The sequence below is a fragment of the Nuphar pumila genome, chromosome 4 (genome assembly GCF_984573655.1).
Source record: "Nuphar pumila chromosome 4, dmNupPumi1.hap1.1, whole genome shotgun sequence".
Lineage (NCBI taxonomy): Eukaryota > Viridiplantae > Streptophyta > Magnoliopsida > Nymphaeales > Nymphaeaceae > Nuphar > Nuphar pumila.
Genome location: NC_143252.1, coordinates 139252353 through 139278312, shown reverse-complemented (window position 1 = coordinate 139278312; position 25960 = coordinate 139252353). Strand labels below are relative to the sequence as shown.

At 38.4% G+C, this 25960-nt stretch overlaps 2 protein-coding genes across 2 annotated transcripts; one reads left to right on the top strand and one right to left on the bottom strand.

The window, feature by feature from the left end:
* Positions 1-10146: 10146 nt before the first annotated feature.
* On the top strand, positions 10147-16701 carry LOC149841286 (ABC transporter G family member 1-like). The gene is made up of 8 exons (XM_090004741.1): positions 10147-10564; positions 10746-10825; positions 12392-12856; positions 14130-14216; positions 14306-14434; positions 14531-14725; positions 14828-14914; positions 15771-16701. The coding sequence occupies exons 1-8, from the start codon at positions 10177-10179 to the stop codon at positions 16491-16493; spliced, it is 2154 nt and encodes a 717-aa protein (XP_089860867.1). The 5' UTR covers positions 10147-10176; the 3' UTR covers positions 16494-16701.
* Positions 16702-23819: 7118 nt separating this feature from the next.
* On the bottom strand, positions 23820-25257 carry LOC149841285 (uncharacterized). The gene is made up of 2 exons (XM_090004740.1): positions 24456-25257; positions 23820-23911 (listed from the first exon to the last, which is right to left on the bottom strand). Exons 1-2 carry the CDS (start codon positions 24848-24850, stop codon positions 23857-23859), a joined length of 450 nt encoding a protein of 149 aa, XP_089860866.1. The 5' UTR covers positions 24851-25257; the 3' UTR covers positions 23820-23856.
* Positions 25258-25960: the final 703 nt, after the last annotated feature.

Below are 25960 nucleotides of genomic sequence, written 5' to 3'. Positions count from 1 at the left end.
TCGGATGGGGCTCTTTGGGTCGGGTTTAGATTTAGATTAGGTTGGATGTGGGGTGGTTCGTAATAGATTTCACAAATTTTGGTTGTCTCATATCCAAACTGAGTTGACTCCCATTGTATTTAATGATCTGAAATTTGAACCTTTTGTAACCCTAATTAAAATATCAAAAAAATAAATTTATATTCATATAAAATTTTAAAATCCATGCCTTCATGCTCTTTTTTAAAGTACAAATTTGTGTGTCATACACATGTCACATTTCAAGTCTATGCATGTGACATAGTAATGAAGTTTGTATCAATCTTACAAAATCAATTTTCAATTAAGATTCAAAAAATTGGCTAAGTCAAGCTCAGATAATCTCATATAGAGTCAAGCTGAATCAGTCGGTTTAATGCTTTTAAAAAAATTAAATCAAATATTGCAAAACACAAAAAATAAAAATAAAGAAAAGATAATCAATTCTGATTCAGCGTTAAATTGGCCATTTTTTTTTATAGTCAAGCTGAGGTTAGGCAGAATCCTACCAGTTCATTAATCAGTTAAGAAGTAAACTGTGTACAAAAAAATCATCCTTTGAAGGGGTGATATTTTCATGTGTCACTCAACCCCCCTCTAGCTAACATAGCTAAAGTTTTTACCAAAAAATGAGCTTTACAGTTAGTATATATAACTTTAATCATCTCAAAACTGTATTAGCAACTCTGTTGGAATCTTCCTCCTAGATCTTCTTCCTTCCAAAACTTGTGACAATCTGTGGACAATGTGCATTCTACTTGTTTCTATAATTATATTTCCTGCCACTACCACATTTTGTAAGATATGGTTTCATACTTGCCACTCCCTTTCTTCCATTGTCCTAGCTTGGGTGAAACAACCCACTTCTAATATGTAGCTATTGTGATTGCATACGGTGTACCCGATATGCCATCTCTCTCAAAAAATACTTTAGATGGTCAGTTTTGTCCAACCCATTGGTCGGGGATCCTAATATCTCAAATATCTCCATCTTATTGGCATTGAGTGCTTTGATTGCTTAAGAATGCACATCACCTACTCTTGAACTACCTGCAACATCTCCTTTGTTGTTTGTTGCGGGGTTTTGTTGATTCTTTGAAATATCATCTCATTCCTTTCCTTCCATATCATTCATGTCACTATATGATAGGTTGTGTCCCAGATAACTAGGATTTTTTTTTTTGAACATTTTGCTTGTCCATCTGACCAGGTTCTCTTTTACATTAGTGCCTACTTTCCAATTTTTTTCAAACAGATTGGAGATTGATTTTCATATGCAGGAGGCCCAAGGAATCTTAAGAATAGACGGCTGTTTGTTTCTTCCTTTTTACAAAACTGACACCTACTAGGCATTTGAAACTGTAAAGTCCACGATTTTTCTGATTTTTTTAAGAAAATAATAAGGGATTATCCCGAGTATTTCTACGAGTAATTCATCAACACTTAAATTATCAATGAGATTTTTAGATTTTTTATCAAATTAATTAACTGATTGCGAACTATTTCCACACCATAGGATCTGGATCTTGATGGGGGTCCACAAGGACTGACCCCCATGAAACCCAATTCAAAATACGCAATTGAGATGCCTAGGATCCACTAGATCTTCTAGTTAAATGAGTTTGGATACAAAGAGTGATCGAAATTTGTAAAAAAACAGTAAGAATTTGAATCCATTTACTGGACCCGGTCCAAGTATAGAATGGTTTCGAGTTGGATCTCGAAAAAGATCCGGACTTCTCAAAAACCTAAAGACTTAATTAGGTGGGACCCAACCTCAAAACAAGTTGGGTCCAAGAGAAATCCGAATAGTTGTTCTAAACAGGTCTAGAATCATATCCAAATAGAGGAACCAACTTTAAAATAGTCAGTCTAATGTATATATATATATATATATATATATATATATATATATATATATATATATATATATATAATACATGATATATATATATATGAAAGAATGTCAATTTGGATCCAATATCCAAATAAGATCCAAAGTGAGTCTTATTTTGATATAACATAAGGATTGGATACATTGGGACTCAACCCGATAGAGCCTATTACTTTAATATTTAAAAATACATTGAAATTGGATTGGATCCAAAATGGACCCAATCCAATCTCAATCCAAATCCATATATCTTGGATTTAGATTTGTGAATGCGGTATTGGATTTTAAATCCAAATCAAAATCACAATATATATATATATATATATATATATATACATAGTGGGTAATGGATTGAGTTGGGTCCAAATGGACCCAACCCAATCCAACGACCCAACACTTTTAAGTGTTTTAGGTTTTGGGTTGGATCCAACCCAAACACCCTAACCGACTTCACGAGGGGGTTATAAAACCCCATCTCTCACAATCGGTTTTCAAGAAACTGACTCCCCCCCCCCCCCCAACCTTCGTCTTCCTCTCTCACTCGGCTGGGTACCGAACCCAGCTAAGTTCAGTAAGCCCCCTTTTTTTTCTCACTACTACTATCAGGGAGGCCGACCGAAGGGGCTGACTGAGGATGCCCTCCGTCATCGCCCTCCTCTCCTCCTTCTGTTCTTAGGGCTGCCCACGGTAGCCACGACATCAACAACCCTACTGTTGTTGCCCGCGACTACCTCCAGCAGTGGTCCAACCACCTGTCATGCGACAACCCAACTCAGTTTCTTAGGATAGGTCTAACCTAGCCGGCTCAGTCAAACACCACCACCCCTTTTTTGTTGCCTTTGTAGTCGAGCCTGGCTCGGTTAGATCTAAATTGAGCCTTGACTCGGTTAGATCAAAACCGAGCCTCGGCTTGGTTAATGCTCCTTCTGGAACCAAAGGTAGTGGGCTTGGCTTGAGCTCAACCAAGCCTAGCTCGATTGAGCCTTAGTCGAGCCACACCCCTTGCTTTTCTTGGTTTAAGCCCAAGCCTAGCTTTGCTTAACCAAGTCGAAATCGGTTCAGTTAACTCAACTAAGCCACACTTTATTTTTAGCTTGGATCGAGCTCAACCGAGCCAACTCAGCTCGTTTCAAACAGAGCCACCTCGGGTTAGCCACAACATGTCTAACTCAGTCCTGTCAACTTAAATAGGGTTCGACACTAGTGATGCGATAGTCAACTCTTCCACCAAAAATAGATTTTTACACAAAAAAATCTTTTGAGCACTTTAAATTCGTGCAAACTATGAAATTCGTACCTTCAACATGAATAACAAGGTGAGCAAGCTATCACTTATGCTTGGAATCGGCAAAAGATCATACTTCTTTGAGGTAGGGAAAAATACATGTGATGACAATAGTTGTGCACTTCTAATATATGTATTTATATTTACATCAAATATATATATATATATATATGTGACTTATTTAAAGTATGCAGTTTTGCATATACTTCTGCTTCATTTACTTTGACTTTTTGACTAACACCATTTTATTATGTGTAAATATATACACATATATATACACGACTTATTTAAGGTATGCAATTTTGTGATATTCATGCTTTATTTAAATTATACATGCATTTATTAAAAGTACGCAATTTTGCATACTTCTGCTTCATTTACGATAGCCTTTTGGCAGACACTATTTTATTATATGTGTAAATATATACACATATATACATATGATTTATTTAAAGTATGCAGTTTTGTGATACTCATGTTTTATCTAAATTATGCATACATTTATTTAAAATATGCAGCTTTGCGTACTCATGCTTTCTTTAACTTACGAGACCATTTATTTAAAATACATAGTTTTGCATAATTTTGCTTTAATTCATTTTCAAAAAGCTTACATATGAGACTTTAAGGTTGCATGCCCTCAATACTCCTACAAAACAAACAAGTGATTTCTGTCTATTCTCATGCAAGACTTTTCGTCAGCATGCTTAAGATGTTTTGCAAATTAAACAAGAGTTTTACGTCTGCGCGCATGTGATATTTGGTGATCGCATACACTGCCTATCCTACAAATAAAATATGACTCTCGTGGTTGTGTCCATCAAAGATCTTACGTCTGCATGCATCAAACATCCACCAATTATCAGAATTTTTCTTCAAAACACTATTCGTATGGGGTTCAAACTTTAAAAAGTTATTCGAAGTATAAGACCATTATGATTCAGAAATATGCAATTGAGTTTATTCTTTGGACAAGCAAATGTAAGACTTCATTTACGTAGACTTCGATCGCACTTACGTCAAGTCTTTCCAATTTGTATATGGGAATAACCTGGATTTGCCCGACCTGAGGTTTGAAAAATCATAAATTGCACGATTACTCTAGTTGGTTTTCTTTCTAAAAAAAATCTTCAGGTTGATTATCATCATGATGGTACTATCAGACATGCGAGATATGCTCATACTCTCATGAATGATTTAAGGTTTATGACAAACCTCTTTGTGTAACAATGCACAATATTATGAAAATATCACATGCAAATTTAGGGATCACCTTCACATGCAAGATGTTTGATTCAATTCAAAAGACTAGAGCATAGTGAATGGGTTGCTTTAATAAATAAAGTCGGAAGCCTACCTATAACAGGTAGATGATGCCTACAAGTAAGGTATATATGAATATGTAATTCTTCTTAATAAAAAAAAAACTGGTAAACTCATTCATCCTCGACTTTTATCAAGAGAGAAGATATGAGATATAAGCTCTGATGAATAATATTGTTAACAAATATACTCCTCGAGTGGCAATGACACGACATTCTTGGTTATTGGAGTTACTAGATAGGGCTACCAATTATTATCTTAAGTGGTAGATCTCACAACTTTTACAAAAGTTAGGATGCATCCTCGCTTATTTTTTGCTTCTGAAGAATTCTCTCTTGATTGCTATACCATCCCATTTGGATCATAATCAAATAGTCATTCGGGTTATCAATTTACATAAAATAATAAACTCTTAAATGATCTCAGTTGTTTCTACGATTTCATCTTATAAGTACTCATAGATAGGTAAATATCGAAACAAAGATATGATGTACACACTGCTTATTTGAAATGAAAATGATACTCCGCTTATACAAATTTGTGGATCATTCAGTTGCATGTGATGTAATATTTTGAACCATGATTAATACTTGTACTAGTTATATAAAACTGCGTAACATCATTGTATCTACTAGACTTTCATGAGTCTGACCATTTTCATCGGATTCAGGTGATGAGTAGATTGCTGCTACAGGCGATGCCATGATAATACAACGATGTTCACTCTTTTTATTGTTCACTCCTGAACACATTTTGGAATTTTGTATAAGGACTTTTATATAAACTATTTTTATATAAATCCTTGGTTTGAATTTTTATGGTTTTGAATAGTTGTGTGAAAATGCGGGCCCAAATTTAAGACATTTGGAGAGCCACTCCATTTGCTAGAGATTTCGCTTGTAACCTGCCCAGGGTTCACTAACTTAGTATTTTCAAACTACTATTTCGTTGAACTGTCATTTTAATTATAAAAAATGATTAACTACAAAATTTAAGTTTTTTTTTCTAAATTTTACATGTAAAAATTTTTGGAACTTTACAGAAATCCCAATATTTGTAAGCCATTTTGAATTGTATGGTACAATACATGTGAACTAATTGGCAACTGAAGAATAAGGTGGTCCCATGGTGGAACTAAAATTCTGTTGATCTCATGTTTCCAACAATCTAACACCTTGTAACAAAGCCAAGGCACCAATTCCAACTCCTTTCCATGCAATTTTTTAGTAAGGCCTGACTCAGGACAATTCGATTTAATTCTGATAACATTAGTTTTACCTCTCAGGGAGGCAGAAATGACCCTGTTCTTCAAGGCAAGCTGGGGTTAGGCAGACCCCCACCAGTTATTATTCAACGTACCACTGGGATTTGAACATGCAGCGTCCCACCACAAGGAAACATGCAATGACAGCTCCTACCAACCACGCTGAGCCCCTGTTGGTAAGTGACCCAGTTCTTGGTGAGGGTTCCTTCATTACAAAAAAAAAAAAAAAGGTCATAAACGCGAAAGAAGTTCCTTTTCCTACGCTTACAAAACACTCAATCAAGCTACTCTTAAGACTTTGCAAATTAGGTAATGAATATGAAAGTGGTGCCTCTTTCCCCTTCCAAGAGGTCGACTTCATGACTTATATCGCATTATTCGCACACTGATGTAGACCTTTCATATTGTTTTGAAGGTCCTCAGCTAGAAAATTTGGTTATATCGTAAGGCCTATGAGGTGGGCTTTCCTTTCACGCATGGCCTTCTCGCTTCAAAACAATGGGGCAGATTTGAACGTGATGGTTTCGTGTTTATCTGAACTTCAAAGCATCTGTTGCAGCTGTTCATGCAAGGGTATAGTTTGGTGCAAAAACCTATTTGCTTTATGCCTTTATAAGAAATCTTAAAAATGATGTAAAAAACCCTTTTGAGTGTCGAACCTAGCTATATAAGCCCAACTGTGCCAAGCTTTCCATGTTCGTGCTCTGCTCATTTGCCTAAACCAGCTGACTTGTAGCTCAGCTCATCGAGCCAAGCCGAGCCGAACAGCAAGCTGCTCATCTTTTTTTCCTAGCCCCCCTAGCAATGTTGTCAGTATCGGCCCATACGTATTGTATCGCCCAAAAATCGATACGATACTCATCTGAATCGGCTATTTTTTAATAAATATAAAATAGCTTAAAATTAAATTTTTTTAATATTATTTTAATAGTTTGAACATGTGTCACGTTCTGATTGACATGTAATATTTTTTAATTATTTTTTGACGGGAATTCGGAATGATACACTTGAGTATCAGTATCGGTTGATACACTTGAATAGTTGGCCAAAAGATGCAGTTCTGCTTTTTTCTTTGGATTAGGCATATCTTCCCACTGTAAGGAATGTTACATTAAATATGGAAAGGGAAATCCTACACACAATCTAGTTGGAAAATCAAAACTGCAGATTATTTTAACTGAATGTAGTGCCATAGACGTGTTCAGCACGGTGGATTTGTTAGGAACTGACCTTTAGATTGTGTTTTTTTTTTTTTTTGACAAAATATATTTTTTAAGTCAACAAATTTTGGTGGGTTTACAATTGTTGATTTTTGAATTTGCATACACATCTATATGGTCAGATTTGGAAAAGAAAAAAGTAATTAGAAATTTTAACAATATTTTATTTTTGAAAGGCAATCTAGGGTTAGGCAGGCAGACCCCACCAGTTACTATTCAACGTACTACTGGGGTTTGAACCTGCAACGTCCTACCATAAGGAGATGTGCCCTGACAGCTCCTACTAACCAAGCGGAGCCCCCATAAAAAAAATTAACATTTTTTTTTAAAAGTCCAGCTGGGGTTAGGCAGACCACTAACATGAAAAACAATCACATGGCACAAAATTTGTACATTAAGCACCTGATTGCCCTCCGTCATGCTTTGGACCCCCACAGCTGATAGGCCCTATCTCTAAGATGGAGGGTCATTAGGTGCTTAATGCACAAATATTTGTACAATCATATTGCACCTGATCTTTTCACAATGTAGGCTACATAAAAACGACAAAATTAGGGTGGGTTGGTAATCAACATTTTTTCTCCTAATTGACTTCTAATACAAATCCTTCACAAAGAAGCAAAGAGATATCTGGTAGGGGTATGCCTAACCCCAGCTTGCCTTTCAAAAAGAAACAAAAAAAAGAAAAGATCAGGTGCAATATGATTGCACAAATATGTATGCATTAAGCACCTGATCACCCTCCACCACGAGGACAGGGCACGTCGATTGTGAGGCCTAGGCCTGATGGAGGGTGTTTAATGCACCATGTGATTGCACCCGGACTCTAAGTTGAGGACATGACCAACTAACCTTTTGTGCCTCAACCATGATAAAGCAATAGCAATCCCCATGCACAAGCGGTTTTTAATCCTAGGCCTTCGTGCCAAGATCAGGTGCCATCACATGGCACACTTTGAGTGTGCCTCTGCACTTGCGCTCCATCTGATTTTGGGCCCACAACTGAGCACCGAAACGAGTTCCAAATCTGACCGGTGGGACTGTTTGATCCTAAAACTGAAGCATATGGAACCAAAGTGGGCCCAGGTTTGATCACACCGGGGCTAGAATCAGAATTAGACGTTGTATCCATCCTGAGCACCGAAACGAGTTCCATATCTGACCTGTGGGACTATTTGATCCTAAAAGGGAGAAGCATATGGAACCAAAGTGGGCCCAAGTTCGATCACAGCAGGCCCAGAGATCCGACCCATTGGCAACCCCCAATGTCGCATCACATCAGAGTTAAAGGATAACTTGTTCCATTTCCATTTAGGATGCGGTTGGCCAGTTGTCGCTCAACAGTCCAGGACGTGTTGTCCTAGACAAAAGAGTCGCGCTTCTAGAAGTGTGACTCTTTTATAGGGCTGATAAATGGGTTTGACTTTTTTTTTTAAAGCCAAGCTGGGGTTAGGCAGACCCCACCAGTTATTATTCAACTTACCACTGGGTTTTGAACCTGCAACGTCCCACAGCAAGGAGACTTGCACTCTCTGTGCCTGAAAGTTTAAAACCCTAATTTCTCATGAGATTTTCAAACCATGACAAATATCGTGATATTTATATTTTTAAAAAATATTTATCATGAAAATCCCAGAGAATTTTATTTTTAAATGTATTTTATTTATATTTTCTTATAAAATTTATTTTTTATATTTTAAAATTTATTTTTTTATTCCCAAAATTTTGCAAAAAAAAAAAGGCAGATTTATGAAAATTTTCAAAATCTCCTGAGTTTTTTCCCTGCCGAGATTTTGCCGTTTTTGTCACTATGCTTGCACTAACAGCTCCTGCCAACCACGCGAAGCCCCCGTTGGTAGGTTTTGACTTATTTATCAGTTGACTGATCTGTGCTCATATATACCTGAATGAGATGATCTGGCTTGAGTAAAAACATTTACATATTCACCCAGCATGAGGTCCTACGATAGAGGTAAAATAGTAATTTTGAAAGGTGAGTTAGTGCTTAACCAACAATACATTTGATTAAGTCACAAACCTTTGGTGAGACCAAAAAGTTTTGTAGGCATTTGAAAATTTCCCTAATACATATATTACAAATGAAAGAATATATATTTTATCTATAAGATCAGTTCACTCAAGCCAAGTAAAACACCTTTTAACTTGTTTAATTAAGCTAAACGAGCTGCTCATAGCTCAGCTCGCCGGCTATAGAAATCAATCAAGAACAAGCCAAGTCACAAGCTGCTCTGTTCATTTACCAAGTCCAAAAGATTATTATGGGCATCCATTTTTTTTTTAAAGGCAAGTTAGGTACCAGATATCTCATAAGCCCCATGTGGCAGGGGGATTCGAACCTAGGCCTTCAGCTTGGCACATTACCCGGCCCGCTTACCATCTGTGCTCCCCATTTTTGCTTTCACCATGGGCCCACAGGAAAACGGGCTCAACAGTCCATGCGTCTCCCAATTCAAACATGCTCCCGAAAGAAAAGGGTTTCCACAGAGAAACTAATGGGCAATGTTTTCAGTATCGGTATGGGCCGATACCAATACTCAAGTGAATCGTTCTGAATTGCCCAAAAATAATTAAAAAATATTATGTGTCAATCAGAACGTGACACATGCTAAAGCCATTAAAATAATATTAAAAAATAATTTTAAATATTTTTTATATTTATTAAAAAAATAACCGGATTCAGAAGTGAAGTGTATCGATTTTCTGCCGATACGATACGTATACGCACCTGACAACATTGCTAATGAGCACTTTGAATGGAAGTATATGAACCCTGGCAGGCCAACACCTCTACACTCGGTCATACTTTGAAGAAGAAAGTTGGTAATGATATGTTTACGGCACGCATGCTTGCACTTTTCAAACAAATATGCTAATGGAATCACAATCAAATGTGAAAACGAGAATGTATTTGATTCTACAAAACAACGTGGATGCTTCTAGGCTTCCGTCACCTCTACTTCTAGCTTTGGTTGCTTTGAATTCTTCCAGCCAGAGTTTGAGTGGAATCCCACGGAATAATATGGATACCAAAATCAGTGTCCCTCGATGGACACCGAGACCAGAGAGTTCTTCTCGAGTCGAACACATCAACGTCAAGGCGGAGGCCAATATGGACTATAATTGCTTTGTGCCTCCATTTAGGCACAACACTATGCAGGAATCAATGTATGCCTCTGATTCAGACGACGAAATGCCACCAGCATCGGCTGCGGCTCATGTGGAGCAGAGCAGTCCAGTTGCTGATCAAACGATGATCGTTTGGGCAACTTCGGAGATCAGGAGAGTGGAGGAAGCAGAAATGGTGGTTTGCAGAGATGAAGAAGTTGGACAAGGGAAGTGGGAGGGTGGTGCTCTAGTGGGAGAGGAGAGGGCTGGCGTGTATCTGACTTGGAAGGATTTGTGGGTCACTGCTTCAAACGGGAAAGGCGAGACTCGAGCCATACTGCAGGGGCTGACTGGGTACGCTCAGCCCGGTGAGGTTCTGGCCATCATGGGCCCTTCTGGCTCCGGCAAATCCACTCTTCTTGATGCATTAGCAGGTAAAACAAATGCCAAGAACCTCTCTCTCTCTCTCTCTCTCAAACCCAATTTGTTCCTTTCTGCTCTATAAATCCAATATATAATCTCTCTTTTGTCTACCCACCTTAGGTCTTTCTCTCTCTAAACCTACATTTCTTCTGTCATGTAATATAATCTCACTTTTGTCTACCCACCTTGCAGGGAGATTGGATTCCAACGCGAGACAAACAGGAGAGATTCTTGTAAACGGGAGAAGGCAAGCTCTGGGATACGGGACCTCGGTGAGTTTCATTATTATGCAGCATCTTGGCTTGCTTTCTTATTTCAAGCTTACAAGGGCTCCTCCTATAAGCACGGATCCCATCATTTGAAATAGGATGGGTCCTAGCCATCCCATCAATGGGTTAGATGGTTCTGTTGGATGGTTAGAATTTAATGTATGATGAAACTTGGTGGAATCCCTGGGGGGCAAATTGTGAGCATCACCAAGCTGATTGGACATCACCCAGTTCCAAACCCACTGAGGGTACTCTCCCTTGGTCAAAGTGTTAGATGTAAGAAGGAAGGAAGAGAAAATTCAAAGGAGAAACTTGGTTGTGTTGGAAAAGGTGGTTTTGATGACGTGGAATAGTCCCACATTGATTGTGCTTGAGTTTTTTTGTAGGCTTTATAAGCCACATGTAAACTCATACACGTGTTCTTGAGAACAAGATGGTGAGATGACCACCACACATGCACGTGCGTGCGCCCGCCCGTCGTGTTGTGTCGGGCCGGGTTCGGGTAATTGGCCTTTTAGGGTCATATTCATTCAAGACCAAAGTATCTTTTTAACCAAAGTTTATGTGGATACGGGTTATGAGAAATTTCAATAACGGGTCCCTTCCATGCTTTGTAACCGTTCGTAGGTTAAAAAAGCATGGTCAGGGCTAGGGTTACGAAAATGTTGAGACAGACTCTCTGGTTTCTGAAGTTTTGCGAGTTTTCTCTTTTCCTTGTTGCTCTCTTTCTCTCCTGAGTTATCCCGAAAGGGGTTGTTCTGCAACATTAGTTCGAAGAGGCTGTTTTCGAAGAACGATCCATTGGAGTACACTGTTCTGATCGTCGTGGCTATTGTATCTTGGGGGAAGGACGCCGGACTCTGTCTTGCACTATATGTGGGGGTGAATCTTCTCTAAGGAGAGTACATTCGTACGCCTTAGCCTATTATATAATCTAAACATGTTTCTGTTGTTTTCTTTATGTTCTTTGCATCTGTTTGTACGTATGCTGTCGTCTGGATTTTGGTTGTTTGCGGAAACCGACATGCCTGCTCCCTGTTGTTGTTTCGATCGTCTGTTCATCATGTTGTTTACACTATTGTATTTTCTGTTTTATATCATAATGACGATTGTGAAACTGTGTGATCCGAAAATTGATCCAACACAAAGTTGGGTGTACTCTCCCGTCGGTAAAAAGACGTCAATGGTTTTACCAACGGGCGATTGATGATGAAGGGGATTTTTCATTCACTCTTATTTCAAATTGCATTGAAGAGTGCTGCCCGAGTTTCACCGCCATCGGTCGGCAAAGAAATTTTAATTAACCAGTTTAAATCAAAATTTGTGCTGGCTTTCATGGTTCATTTGTACAAGGGGTGGGTGTGGCTTAACTAAGTGCATATATAGGTTAGTATCCCTAGCAGATGCAATAGGCTTTGCTTGTTCTAGGCTGGATTGAGCTGGGTTTGGCCTAGTTGACTCACTTCCATCCATACTTCCTGGCACAAACATAGGTCTGTTGCTAGTGTTATGATCGATCTTTATCTTTGAGCTAATATGGCCATGCATGTTTGGTTGATTTGATTATAGGCTTATGTGACCCAAGATGATACACTCATGAGCACATTGACTGTCAAAGAAGCAGTGCATTACTCAGCTCAACTCCAGCTACCAGACTCAATGTCAAAGGCAGAGAAGAGGGAAAGAGCCGAGACCACCATTAGAGAGATGGGCCTGCAGGATGCCATGAACACAAGGATTGGAGGTTGGGGTGTGAAAGGGATCAGTGGAGGTCAAAAGAGGAGGGTCAGCATCTGCATCGAGATCTTGACACGGCCAAAGCTTCTCTTCTTGGACGAACCCACAAGTGGGCTCGACAGTGCTGCGTCGTACCATGTGATGACCAGGATCGTGGGCATAGCCAAGCATGATGGGAGGACCGTGATAGCGTCTATCCATCAACCTGGCAGTGAAGTCTTTGAGCTCTTCCACAACCTCTGCCTCCTCTCATCAGGAAAAACTGTCTACTTTGGGCAGGCTTCAGGCGCAACTGAGGTAATGATCAATGACGCGATGCAAGAAGTTTGGTAAGGTGCAAAATACTCGGGTCACACGAAACAAAGAAATTCGCCGAGTCTACAACACAACGCAGAAAATCGCTGGGTAGAATCATTAGGGGTGCCCATGGATAGGGTTTGACCCGAACCCAATCCGTACCAAACCCTATAGGGTTGGACCTAATTAGAATCCGGGTCAGACCTGAGCTGGGTATGATTTGTGAAATTTCATACGAGGCCCGAGCCCGACCAAAGTTCCAATTAAGATCTGCAATTTTTCAATATAAAAATGCTAACAAATATTATTTTAGCAGGTATGGTCCGGGTCATGTAATCTTTATAGGAACCTGGTATGATTTCTCTTATGATGAGTCCGATTAGACCTGAGTCTCTATCCGGTAGCATCATCTCAAATCTGGTTTGGGTCTGATTTCACCTGAATCTGAACCAAACCTGACCCGTTGATACCCCCAACTTGTGGGATAGGGAGTTTACTAGTTTAGGCAGCATTGACTTCATGGTGTTTCTTAGAAAGCACAGATCCATCCTATGTTGATCCTAGCCGTTGGATAAATTGCTTTGTGTTGGTTTAAAAAATGGGTGGTGGTGGTGGTGGTGGTGGCCCAAGAAACCCTCTTATAAAGTAACCCATTTAAGAATTACGTCAAATAGAAAATTTTCATTTGGGGTCCTACCTTTTATCTGATATTGCAGGAGGAGACTCATGTTTTCTTAGAAAACATTTCAGGACCCATCCTTTTACAGCAACTATTAAATAGATACCCGGAGTTAATTTCACGGTTAAGAGCCATGTAAATGTCATTTTTAACCTTTGGTTTGAAAATATGGGTTTTTACCTATTTTATTATGAAATAGTGACAGATTAGTAATTTAATGAAACTCAACACAATTATTCCTGAAATGTCTTATTGAGAAAACAATGGTTTCTCTGGGGAATATTGGGCCTCCTAATTGAATTTCATCGTCTGTATGGGGTTACTTTTTTCATATGGTTTTATAACCCGAAAAAACCGCACCCGGCACGAAGACCTTGGTTTTATAACCCGAAGAAACCGCACCCGGCACGAAGGCCTGGCCACCTTGGCTCAGCCTGCCATACCTACAGTCTGTATGCCTTTCTTAGTAAACCTAATATATTAGAACTTTTTATCAAGGATGAACTCAGCCTCAAATGGGTAGCTCTGACAACATCACCATCCTCTGTCTTTCAAATAATTATAACAATGAAACCCTTTTTCTTTTCATCACAGTTTTTTGCAGTAAATGGCTTCCCTTGCCCATTTTTGAGGAATCCATCGGATCACTATCTTAGAACCATCAACTCTGATTTTGATCAGGTGAAGAACATTCTCTTTACTTTGATTTTCACCATCATCTTAGATGCAGAAACTTCATATAAACCATACCTTATTACTCCTCACTTCAGGATATAGAGCAAGGGAGAGATGCAAAGGTAATTACAACAACAGAAGCAATCAAGACTCTTGTTACTTCCTATAGTTCATCTCATATAAAGCAGCAAATGTCAAAAAGAGTTGCAGAGATCAATAAAAGAGTAAGGGCAGAAGTGCACAGTATACACAATCATGCTCTTTGCTATTGGATCTTTTTTCATAAAAGATTAAATAAAGAATGATTGTGAACATTTTAGGAGGGTGTACAACTACAGAAGAAAGGAAGTCAAGCAAGTTTCTATACACAAGCTATGGTTCTGACAAAGAGATCCTTTGTGAACATGTATAGGGATTTGGGTTACTACTGGCTGCGTCTAGCTATATATATTGCACTCTGTTTGTGTGTGGGCACCATCTTCTACAATGTTGGACACACATTTGGATCCATTCAGGTATATTGCTCGACAAAGCTGATCCCCAACATTTAACTTTATGTTATGCCATCCATATCCATTACTAGAGCTGAAACTTGTTATGTCAATTAAAATTTACAGGCTAGAGGATCTATGCTCATGTTTGTGGCAGCATTCTTGACTTTCATGGCTATTGGTGGATTCCCTTCATTTGTTGAGGACATGAAGGTTTGTTACTGATCACTGTTGTGTCCTTACTCATAAAAACTCTTTCTCTCTCTCTCTGTGTGTATATATATATAGAGAGAGAGAGAGAGAGAATATGAGAACGAATGTGTGATCTGCAATTTTCATGACTTTTTTATTCTTTTCTTTTGAATCTAACCATACGGATGTGATGTATATGCATGGTTTTATAAGAACCCACTATTGAATCATCCGATTTTGATGCAAAAAACGAGATTTTTTTAAGGCTTTAAAATCAATGGCTCATAATCTTCATAAATAAACATTCAAAAATTGCATTTTTTTCATTTAAAATACATGACCCAATGGTTGATTCCTGGCAAATTCACCATGCCAAGCACATTCACATGGTTGGATTTGCAAAAAAAGTGTTGAAAAATCCCGTATTTCTGGTTCTCATATTTCAATTCTCATATTCTAGTGATTCATGTATATATATTTATGAACTACTAAATAAGGAATCGACGTACGGCCTGAGTATTTCTGGCACTTTTTACAAAAATATAACACCGAGTCATGTCCATTTGTTAGGAGTCGATGTTTGAATTGTGTTTTTTCTACAAAAAAAAATAGATTTTCTGAAGCTTGAAAATTTTGGACCATTATTTTCAAACCTTATAAAAATCTACTCACATGTCAGAATTGGACGATCTAAGAGCCAATATCTATAAGACTTCATATTCAGATTTCAAAAGGAAAAAAAAAAGACCTTCAAAAATCCTAGTTCATACAGAATATAGGATTTCGATTCATTGGATTGCATCTCTCTCTCTCTCTTTACATATATATATATATATATATATTCATCCCTAACTAGCTAAGCTTGTGGTTGTTCTAGATATTTGAACGTGAGAGGCTGAATGGGCACTATGGAGTCACTGCATTTGTGATAGGGAATACATTCTCATCAATCCCTTACCTCCTTTTGATCTCTGTGATCCCGGGAGCCATTGCTTACTACCTTGTTGGTCTGCAGACAGGGATGGAACACTTTATCTGTTTTGCACTGGTTTTGTTTGTTTGCTTGATGCTTGTAGAGAGCCTGATGATGATTGTGGCCAGCATTGTTCCAGATTTCTTGATGGGCATTATCACTGGAGCAGGGATACAAGGAGTGATGATGCTAAATGGCGGGTTCTTTAGGTTGCCTGGAGACCTCCCTAAACCATTCTGGAGGTACCCCATGTATTACATAGCCTTCCATAAGTATGCCAACCAAGGGTTCTACAAGAATGAGTTTGAAGGGCTGATCTTCCCCAACAACCTATTAGGAGGCCCACCCACCATCACTGGTGAGGAGATACTGAGGAACACGTGGCAAGTAGAGATGGGTTACTCCAAATGGGTGGATCTTGCCATTCTTTTTGGAATGGTCATCCTTTATAGGGCCATGTTCTTGGCCATAATCAAGCTCACAGAGAAGATGAAGCCATTTATCACAGCCTTTCTAGCTCGCTCATCCGAGCAAGCCACCCAAGTCAAGCAGGGATCCCAGGGAGCGGCTATGTGCCATAGCCAATCACATGACAGCATTTCAATGGCACTTAGCCATGTCACTTAACCGCTCCTTTGATCTCAACTCACTCAAGTTTGCACACACTGCCTCCAAACTCAAGTCCTTGAGTTGCAAGCATCCATTTAGTTGGTTCCTGCAATTAGTAGTTGCTGTATATATCTTTGAAGAGACTTCAATTTTGATTGAATGTGAACTTTGTTAGGTTTTAGACATTGCAGTTTGAATTAATGAAAGCTCGTATATTGCATAGTTATCAAAATGCTCTTTTTGTTGGACATTTCGGATCCAGTCCCACGGGAGGTGACCCGGTTTGACACAAGGCATATTAAATGATAATCATAAGTGGGGAGGGGGTTTCGTGAATGTGAATACTTCACATTCAATATGGGCATGTGAAGGGTTCACATGCATTAATGTGATGCATATAACCCCCACTCATTCTCCCTTATATAAAGAGAGACATGGTCACTTGATGAGTGCAACCAAGGAGCTTTCTCTCTCATTTGGGTTCAAGGTCCTTCTCACATTTTGACCTGACGGCTTAAGATCATTGTGGGTATCGATAGGCTATGGAGAGCACCTACGTCTATGCAAGCTTCATCCAGATGGTAGCTTCCAGTATGTTTTTGTTCTTCATGTTGGTTTTTGCCGACACTTTTATGATGGAAAGTGTCATGCTTCCCATGAAAAGTGAGAAGCGTGGGGAAACTTGCTTCTAATTTGTTGGAAGCATAATTCTTACTTGCTCCTCGAGTGATTTTTTAGATTTTTTTTCTCACATGACAATCACTTCTTGCTTCCAATTGATTTTCCTTTGCTTCCCTTTTGTGTCCTCTTTTTTTTTTTTTGCTTTGCCAAGGAAAAACCCCGGCCCTCAATCACTGACTGCATATTGGCATTTCGTATGTTTTCAGTATTAGAAGATATTGGGATTCAAAATTCTTGGATCACCCCCCGGATTGGTTCCTTGATAAGGGTTTTGTTTAGTCAATTGTAACAATTTTTCAAACTTTAATTGAATCTCGTAGGGGTCTGCCTAACCCCAGCTTGCCTTTCAAAAAAAATATATATATATATATATATATTATATTTTACTATAACAAGTTTTATTTGCACTCATTGATTTTGCATTGTTTCTTATTTGTTTTCATGTTTTTCCTACTTGTTTCATGTCTGCTTCCTATACATTTCCTGCTGCTCATTCGCTTTAGGCATTTTTTAACTAGTACCAACGGGGGGCTCCAGTTGTCTGGCAGGAGCAGTTAGTGCATGTCACCTTGTGTTGGGACGTTGCAAGTTCGAATCCTTTGGTATATGGCTGTATAACTGGTAGGGGTATGCCTAACCCCACCTTTCTGATCTGTCGAAAAAAATTGCTTCCAAAATGTATTTCAATTCACACTTTATACTACTTTTTAACACCTTTTCTCACATTTATTTTGTATCCTGATAACTACCAGATGCCCAGCATCTGTGTAGAGAAGCCTATGTATGAATTGCTCTTGTGTGATGTACTTAGTGTTTCACACATAAGTTAATATACAAGAAAACACTTTAGTAATTATTATTTTTAAGCTTTGATACCAATATGAAATGCTTCAAAAAATTTAACTTGAAAAAATTTAAAATTTTGCAATTGAATTTTTAAAATAAAAAATAGCTTTAATTAATCAAAATTAGCAAAACATTGAGTTTACCAATAACATAGGACTGGATCTACTTTTTATTTGGACTTGGATTCAAATCCATCATAATAAATCTAAATTTATGAATCAAATTCCAAATTATACAGAAAAAAAAACATTCATCTCATAATCCAACCTTCCACTCATCTAGTGGCCAAAATAGCTATTGGGCTCGACAACTTTAGTTTTATTCACGCCTATACGGACTAACAACTCAATTGAAAATGAAATGTTCACATCAATGAATAAATGAAGTCCCTTCTTTCTACGTACTCGTATGTGTAAAAATGTAACAGTACAAAGTTTCATGTTTGACTTGATGCTTCACTGGATTCAGTCCAGAGCCGATGGGCTTGACTAAGTCAAACACACTTCGTGCATAGCTCTGACCTGGCCTGCACCAACACAAGCACAACTCACATGACTCCAACTTGGACCGGATCCGATCAACCTAGTGGATGATATAGGATTATGTCCATAGTGCCTCACAAAGTCGATCCGACTGCGTCTACAACCAAGAATTGGGGTGAAAAATAATGCATTGGATCCAGTTGAATTAGGGTGAAAAAGTAATGCATTCAAAATTATTTATGACATGAGTTGTGGGGGTGGGGGAGATGCTCATTCTCATTTTTGGACTGGACCCAGATCCATATGACTAGATTCTATTGAATGAAACCAGATTCAGAGTATTGTTTTGATTCACATCTAAATGGATATGGTTCAGATCCATTAAGTGGCGAAGAAATCTTGCCCTTAAGCACTATTGTCTGGCTTGGTCATTGTATATATGGGTGTAACCAGGTCGGGTTCGGTTCTGCTCATATTAAACTCGATTCTGAATCAGGTATAAAATTAAGACCTAAACCCGGCGCAATCTAATTCGAGTTCGTGTACAACTAGAAATTGTAAACCCATATGCGTTAATGGGTTCGGGTTTGTATCAGGTTGAGCACAATTGGGCTGGGTCTTTAATAGACCCGTTTTGAGTTCAGGTTTGGGTATGGATGGAAAAAAGCAAACCCATATGGTTTAACGGATTTGGGTTTTAGCTCAGGCCTTGATATGATTGGTATTGTAGACCTAATGTTTTATACGACAAGAAACCCAGAACGAGAACTGGTCACATAATCACCCATTAATTGATTATATAACATAATGTTTACCAGTTATTCTAGTTATTTCCTGGTACTATCAATTATAAAACGGGTTTGGGTACATAATCTGTTTCAGTTTGGATACATTCGAGTACAAAGTGGGTTCGGGTCAGTTTGGTTTTACAATATGGAAAACCATTTGGGTCGGGTATAAAAAGTGGGTTGGGGTCTTCATTTGCAATACCCAAGACTTGACCTGTTTTCATTACAGGTCGATATTTTGGATCTAACCCGAACCCATGGATCCACCAAAATTCGGTTGAGTCGGGTATAATTGGTTTGGGACGTCGGGTATACCCAACCCAGTTACACTTCTAGTCGTATACGTACCATGTCAAGATGCGATTGGGATACAAACTCACAGTTCCAAATACACCTCATGTCTGCTCAGGACCTCCTCCACTGCACCAAAAGTCTGACCCAGGCCTGGATCAGCCATTATTCACCCTAGATCCAGCCCATTTGTGACATCACTCAGGAAACGTCCATTTGCAGCTGTGCCAAGCTGATTGATACCAGGAATGGATGATACCCACAAAACAGGGACCCATCTAAAGGAATGCTCCGTGTGGGGTTAGATCTCACTCATATCCAATCCAGAAGCATCAAGTCTGCCATCAGATCCGATCCGTATGCACAAGCTCACCTAACAACTAAACATATCTAAGTTCGGAGCCCACGAGCGTAGCAAATATTTTCAGTATCTAAGTATATAATCTGAATCAAATCCAAGGTCCGTAAGAACCTAACTAACCGGAGTACAACCTCCATCCACTTAGTTCTCACATGTGTCTCCTAGGTTCCATCAGGGGCTTAATACTTGGGTCCAAATGGCATCTATCTTTAAAACTTTAAATGGGTCAAGCTTTTGATTATAACCTGGCCCATTTTTTGGTGGATCAAGTCTTAATCACATAAAGTAACCTTTGATTTCCTTTGCTTTTCATATTTATTCAAGTATGATATTATTACAAAGGCTAAACATTTTTAAAGATCTCTACTTCCAACCAGTGTGACAAATATCGCTAGATTTATGAAAATCTCGTGAGAATCTCGCGAGAAATTGCCTGAAAGTTTAAAATGGCAATTTCTCGCGAGATTTACAAAATATCGCGAGATTTATGAAAAAACATAAATACTGCGATTTAAACGCGATATTTATGTTTTAAAGGGATATTTATCGCAGAAAAAATCATGTATTTTTTTTAAAAAATAAATTTTATTAATATTTTCTTATAAAAAACATTTTTTTTTATTTTTAATTAATTTTTTTATTGCCGAGATTTTGCCAAAAATGTGAGATTTATGATTTTTTTTCAATTTCTCGTGAGTTTTTTAAAAACGAGAAATTGCCGATAAAAACGTTTGTCACTATGCTTCCAACCATAGTTATCAGGGAAACTCGTTTCTCTAAAAGCTCACTTCAGAAGCAAGAAACTCCTCATTTCACTGAAAGGAGGGGAAGCTTTGGGGAACTTGCTTCGAAAGTATAGTTAACTTGAATCCTTTAGTGTGAATTAAGCCCCCTTTCTCTTAATTTAACAATTTGATTTTCTTTCTCTTAAAGTTTTCTCTCTTCTTGTTGCCTCAAATTCACTACCCCTCACTTCCTACATTTCCCATATTAAGAAATTATAAAAGTGTTATAACAAGCTTACATATTAGTTTTGTATTGTTTTATATTTGTATTCAGATCATTTCTTATTTGCTTCCACCAGCCCTTCATATTGCTTTTTATGTGTTTGCTTTTTCATGTTTTCTTGTAATCGCTTGATAATTGTGTCCCGCTTCATACTACATTTTAAGATTCGCTTCCTCCCTTATGCTTCATGCATGGCTTTCCATATCCAATTTGTTCATACACTTAACATGCAAATGTTATTACTTATGTATAGTTTATAGTTGCAATATACTTTTTAACAATTATAGTTTTTAATCAATATTTTAACTTTATAACTTGAAAATATTGAGGCTTACGCTTGTTATGCCTCAAAACTTATACATCAATCAGATTTTCAGGGTAAATATTTGCTACTAATGAAGGTAAGAAAATAATGAGTAGAAAATCACGATTTTCTTCAAAAAAATTCAAGATCAAATGTTACCGATGTGATCTATATTGTTTGTTTGTAGGAAATTTGTTTTGAATCATGTGATTGTGACAATAATTAGGTTTTTAAAGGAGTTAAAAAATCAACTACCCACAATATGCCAAAATTTCATAACTCAAACTCACATGTTTACATTAGAAAAGCACGATCTACGATCTGAGGCTTGATCTTTAGCAAACAAACCATATATGTTGAACACATCTCTATGGTTAGATTGAGTTGATACAACTTGCACATTTCAAGATCATTAGTTCCTTACTTTCTACAGTAGAGAATATTTTTCCCATATAAGATGTCATTTTTCAACCTTTGGTTTGGAAAGTTGTGCTTTTCCTATTTTATTGAGAAATATATAGCTCAGGTAGGTAATTTTATTGCACATAACTTACAATTAACCTTAGGTAACCCAACTGATGTTTCACTTTGACAGTCTTTTTTGCAAAGTTGGGTCCTGAAATGTCTTTTCAAAAATTCTGAAAGTCTTTGTAAAAGGTGAGGCTCGGCAATCTTCCTGTTCTTCGTCAAATTAACAATGAAATCCCTTTTATTTCATTGCATTTCTTTGCAGTAAACGGTTTCCCCTGCCCATCCTTGAGAAATCCATCGGATCATCTGAGAAACATCAACTCTGATTTTGATAAGGTATGATGTGTGGAACATTCTCCCTACAGACTTGAATTCCACAATCATCAGACATAAACTCCATATAAATCGTCTCTTATTACTCTTCAAATAAGGATATCGAGCAAGGGGCGAATACAAAGGTAATCACAGCAGCAGAAGCAATCAAGATTCTTGTTACTTGCTACAATTTCCAATATATTACAACAAATGTCAAGAAGAGTTGCAGAGATCAACAAAAGGGTAAGAACAAAAGTGAACACTATATTACAGTCACGCTCTTGCTTTTGGATTTTTTTTTCCTTTCAATGACTGTCTAATAAATAAGGAACTTGCCCTTAACTCAATTTTGTAGGAGGGTGCACCATCAAAGAAGAAAGGACACTACAAGAATTGCATGGATTAGCGACGGATGTTATCCGTCGCCAATCCATCGCTAACAACTGGTTGCTAATTAGCGACAAAAAAGATTCATCGCTACTTCCGTCGCTAAATGGCGAGGGATTAGTGAATGCCATAATTCGTCGCTAAATAACAACTAATTTTGTTTTTGCGCCGGATATAAAACCGTCGCTATTTTGTGCCTGAATTTTTGCTGAATTTTAGCGACGGATACATATCCGTCGCTAATCTGTCACAATTTAAAAAAATATATAAAAAAAATGACTGGGAGGCCCTACCCCCCTACGACTCCCTGCTAGGGGCGGCCCCCCCTGGACCCCCGCCCGCTGACCGCGCAGCGGGACCCGCAATGGGGGGAACCCCCGGACCCCCCTCCACTACATGAATTTCGTGGATTTGTGACAGATGTTATCTGTCACTAATCCTTCGTTGCTAAAATTCTTAGCGACGAATTGGCGAAAGGTGACCCGTGAGAATGAAAAATGACCTCTATATAACAAGCAGAAAGGTTCAATTCATCAAACTTTTACAATATAAGAATTTGATCACTTCACAGCTATGCAATGGAAATTGCATAAGCTCTCAAATTGACAAAACTGGAATTTTCTTTAGATCCACATGCAATTGTAAACCACATTTACCTTCCAGAACCCAACCAAACTTGAGATGCACCACCTCCATTATATCTGTAACGATAAATATAATCACCCTCTTGTTTCTTTAGCTCTTCATTTGTGAGTTCATTCATTCTATCATACATTAGCCTGTCAAGATCGATTTCTTTGTTTCTAGGATCCATTCTGACATGCAAAAGAAGGAGAAGCAGTACAAAACTATCATAACTACAATCTTAAAAGAATAATGGCAAAAAACTTCAAATTATTTAGAATGTACATTTATCAACTAAACAAATAACCGCAGGAAACATCAGTAGCATATCTTATCTCACAAGGTAAGCATCAAAGGCGGACAGAACGGGGTTACATCCTATACTAATTACACATTCTAGATATTGGAACTTAGGACACAAAAAAGTAGAGACATGCTTTTACCTTATCAAAATTTATAATGAATATAACACTAGGTACAGGTCGATCCTTCTCAGCCATAGAGGACATGCTTTCCACATCAAACATGAAGGAGTATAATTGCTTAAACACAGGCTCCATTTTTGTTGCTTCCACCTCAAAAACAGATAATTCCCCCCCGTATTCACTCTGGAGCGCCAAAGAACAATGGTTTTACTTCAGTAATTGTGACAGCAACCTCATTTACGAGATTATACCAAGCAGTACCGATGTAAAATGAAAAAAATGCATAGCTTGGTGAAAGTACAATAATTACCTCTCTTGCAGTTCCAGCAGGAACCATGGCCTCCTTCAATAATTTCTCAAGGGGTATAAGTTCTTGCTATCCCACCCGGCATCAATGTTTACAAGGCATATATGCTCATTTTAAGATGGCAAAAACTCAGCATCAGGCAAAATCTAAACAAATACAGATTTTACCATTACCTAAACATTCCCAAAATTTAAATTATGGTGATGAAGGTGTTGGAAACTTGCAGCACCTAAGGAAAAGAGAGAGAGAGAGACTAAATACATCCGAACTCAACTAAAAATATGGCACAATATCAGCAAAGAAGCTAATATAGGTACTAGAAAATAGAACATCCTTTAATTATAGTTCAAAGAACTTCTAATTTTCACTGAAACAACTAAATTATTTGGAAACTAGACGAAACGTATAAATACATCCAGCATTTGGATCACAACTACAAAATAGTCCTCAATCAATCCAAAGAAAATGAACAGATTTTGAGAAATCATAGATATAATAATGTTGAAAATGCAGAGAGGATATAAAAGTGTGCCTTAGGGCAGAACCTAAAGAAGCAAAGACGCAAAAGAAAGAAAACAAGTCAAACAGGCAAACAATTGAAAAGAAAGAAAACATGACAAACAAGAAAACAATTGGAGAAAAAGAAAGGCGTGACTGACCTAATAGGGGAAAGAAAAGGAGAAAGAGTACCTTCGGTCACAAAGCACAAGGTTTTCGTCATCGAAACAAATGAAGCACACGTCTTCGTCCTCGTTCTTCTTCGCTTGGACCTTCGACTGAGCCCTCGCCCCTTTCTTCCCCCTCTTCTGTTTCCCGCTCCCGCTCTGGCTCGACTCCGGGATGCCACCATCCTCCACCACCTCAACCGCATCGATGATAGACATTTCCATATCCAGCGGTGCGTCGTCGACGGTCGCATCCCCAACTTCGCGAACATGCGACGGAACGAGCTCCTCCAAGTCGATGCCTTCGAAAGGCCGGAAACCTGAATCCAAGAAGCCATTCTCATACTCAGCTGGCTCTAAAGGTGGCAAAACGTCAAATTCCAAAGGGTGGTAGACGTCGACGGCCGCTTCTTCGTCCATGGCGAGTTTCTCCCTCACACCACCGGCGGAATCCCCTGATTCCCCCTTAAGCGAAGGGCATCTGGTTTTCCTAGGGCTTCTTCTTCTTCTTTTTGGGGTTTTAGTTAGCTAACCTGCCTTCTCTCCTTGAGAACTCACCCTTCGTCGTCCACTCCTGTAGCAAGAGAAGAAGGTCTCGTTTAAGAGTGGAGAGGAGTGTTCCTCTTCATATGCCCTTCTTCTCTTTGTCTTATTATCCGGAAATTGCAAGCTTTCTTCCGAAACGACCCTGGATTTTTGTGATATCAAAAATTTTTAAGGAAATATCAAACGACCCTTGATCATTAAGGGCATCGAGGAAGAGATCGGGAAGGGATTCCTCCTCCCCTAGGGTTTTCGCCATTGACGGTACGGTGAAGGAGCTTCTCTCTGACGTCTCTGCGAGAATTTTGAAGAGGGAGGGAGAATTTCGTGCCCTATATCATTTTATATCGAAAATTAGCGATGGAAAATTTCTGTCACAAAATCCATCGCTAAGTTGCGACAGAGTTTGAGACGGAATGTTTCCGTCGCTGCTTAGCAACGGATTTTGCGACAGAATTTTTTTTAGCTAATCCGTCGTTAATTAGCAACAAAAATTTGTGACAGAATTTTTTTCATCGCTAATTCTACAACTAATTCTAATTTTAGGGACGGCTAGTGTTCTCTTAGCTATTCCGTCGCTAATTAACATTTTTCTTGTAGTGGGAAGCCAAACAAGTTTCTTCACGCAATCTATGGTTCTTACAAAGAGATCCTTTGTGAACATGTATAGGAATCTGGGTTACTATTGGTTGCGTCTACCTATGAATGTTAAACTCCTGCTTGTGTATAGTCCCAATGTTCAACAATGTTGGGCACACATTTGGATCCATTCAGGTATTTCGATTGAAAAAGCTGCTTCAGTACCACTTCACTTTATCTTGTGATGGCTATTACTACAGCTCAAACTGGTTATGCCAAAATTGAAATTTACAAGCTAGAGGGGTTATGCTAATGTTTGTTGTTTCCTTCTTGATGTTCATGGCTATTGGCGGATTCCCTTCATTTGTTGAAGACATAAAGGTTTTTTAATATGCCCACTTGCATCCT

Bases quoted from the DNA above. Each gene is read 5' to 3' on its own strand.
- LOC149841286 (XM_090004741.1), top strand. From the start codon at position 10,177: ATGCAGGAATCAATGTATGCCTCTGATTCAGACGACGAAATGCCACCA. The intron at 10,826-12,391 runs GTGAGTTTCATT...ATTTGATTATAG, and splicing joins CTCTGGGATACGGGACCTCG to GCTTATGTGACCCAAGATGA. The intron at 14,915-15,770 runs GTTTGTTACTGA...TGGTTGTTCTAG, and splicing joins CATTTGTTGAGGACATGAAG to ATATTTGAACGTGAGAGGCT.
- LOC149841285 (XM_090004740.1), bottom strand. From the start codon at position 24,850: ATGGACGAAGAAGCGGCCGTCGACGTCTACCACCCTTTGGAATTTGAC. The intron at 23,912-24,455 runs GTACTCTTTCTC...GTATTTGTTTAG, and splicing joins CTTGTGCTTTGTGACCGAAG to ATTTTGCCTGATGCTGAGTT.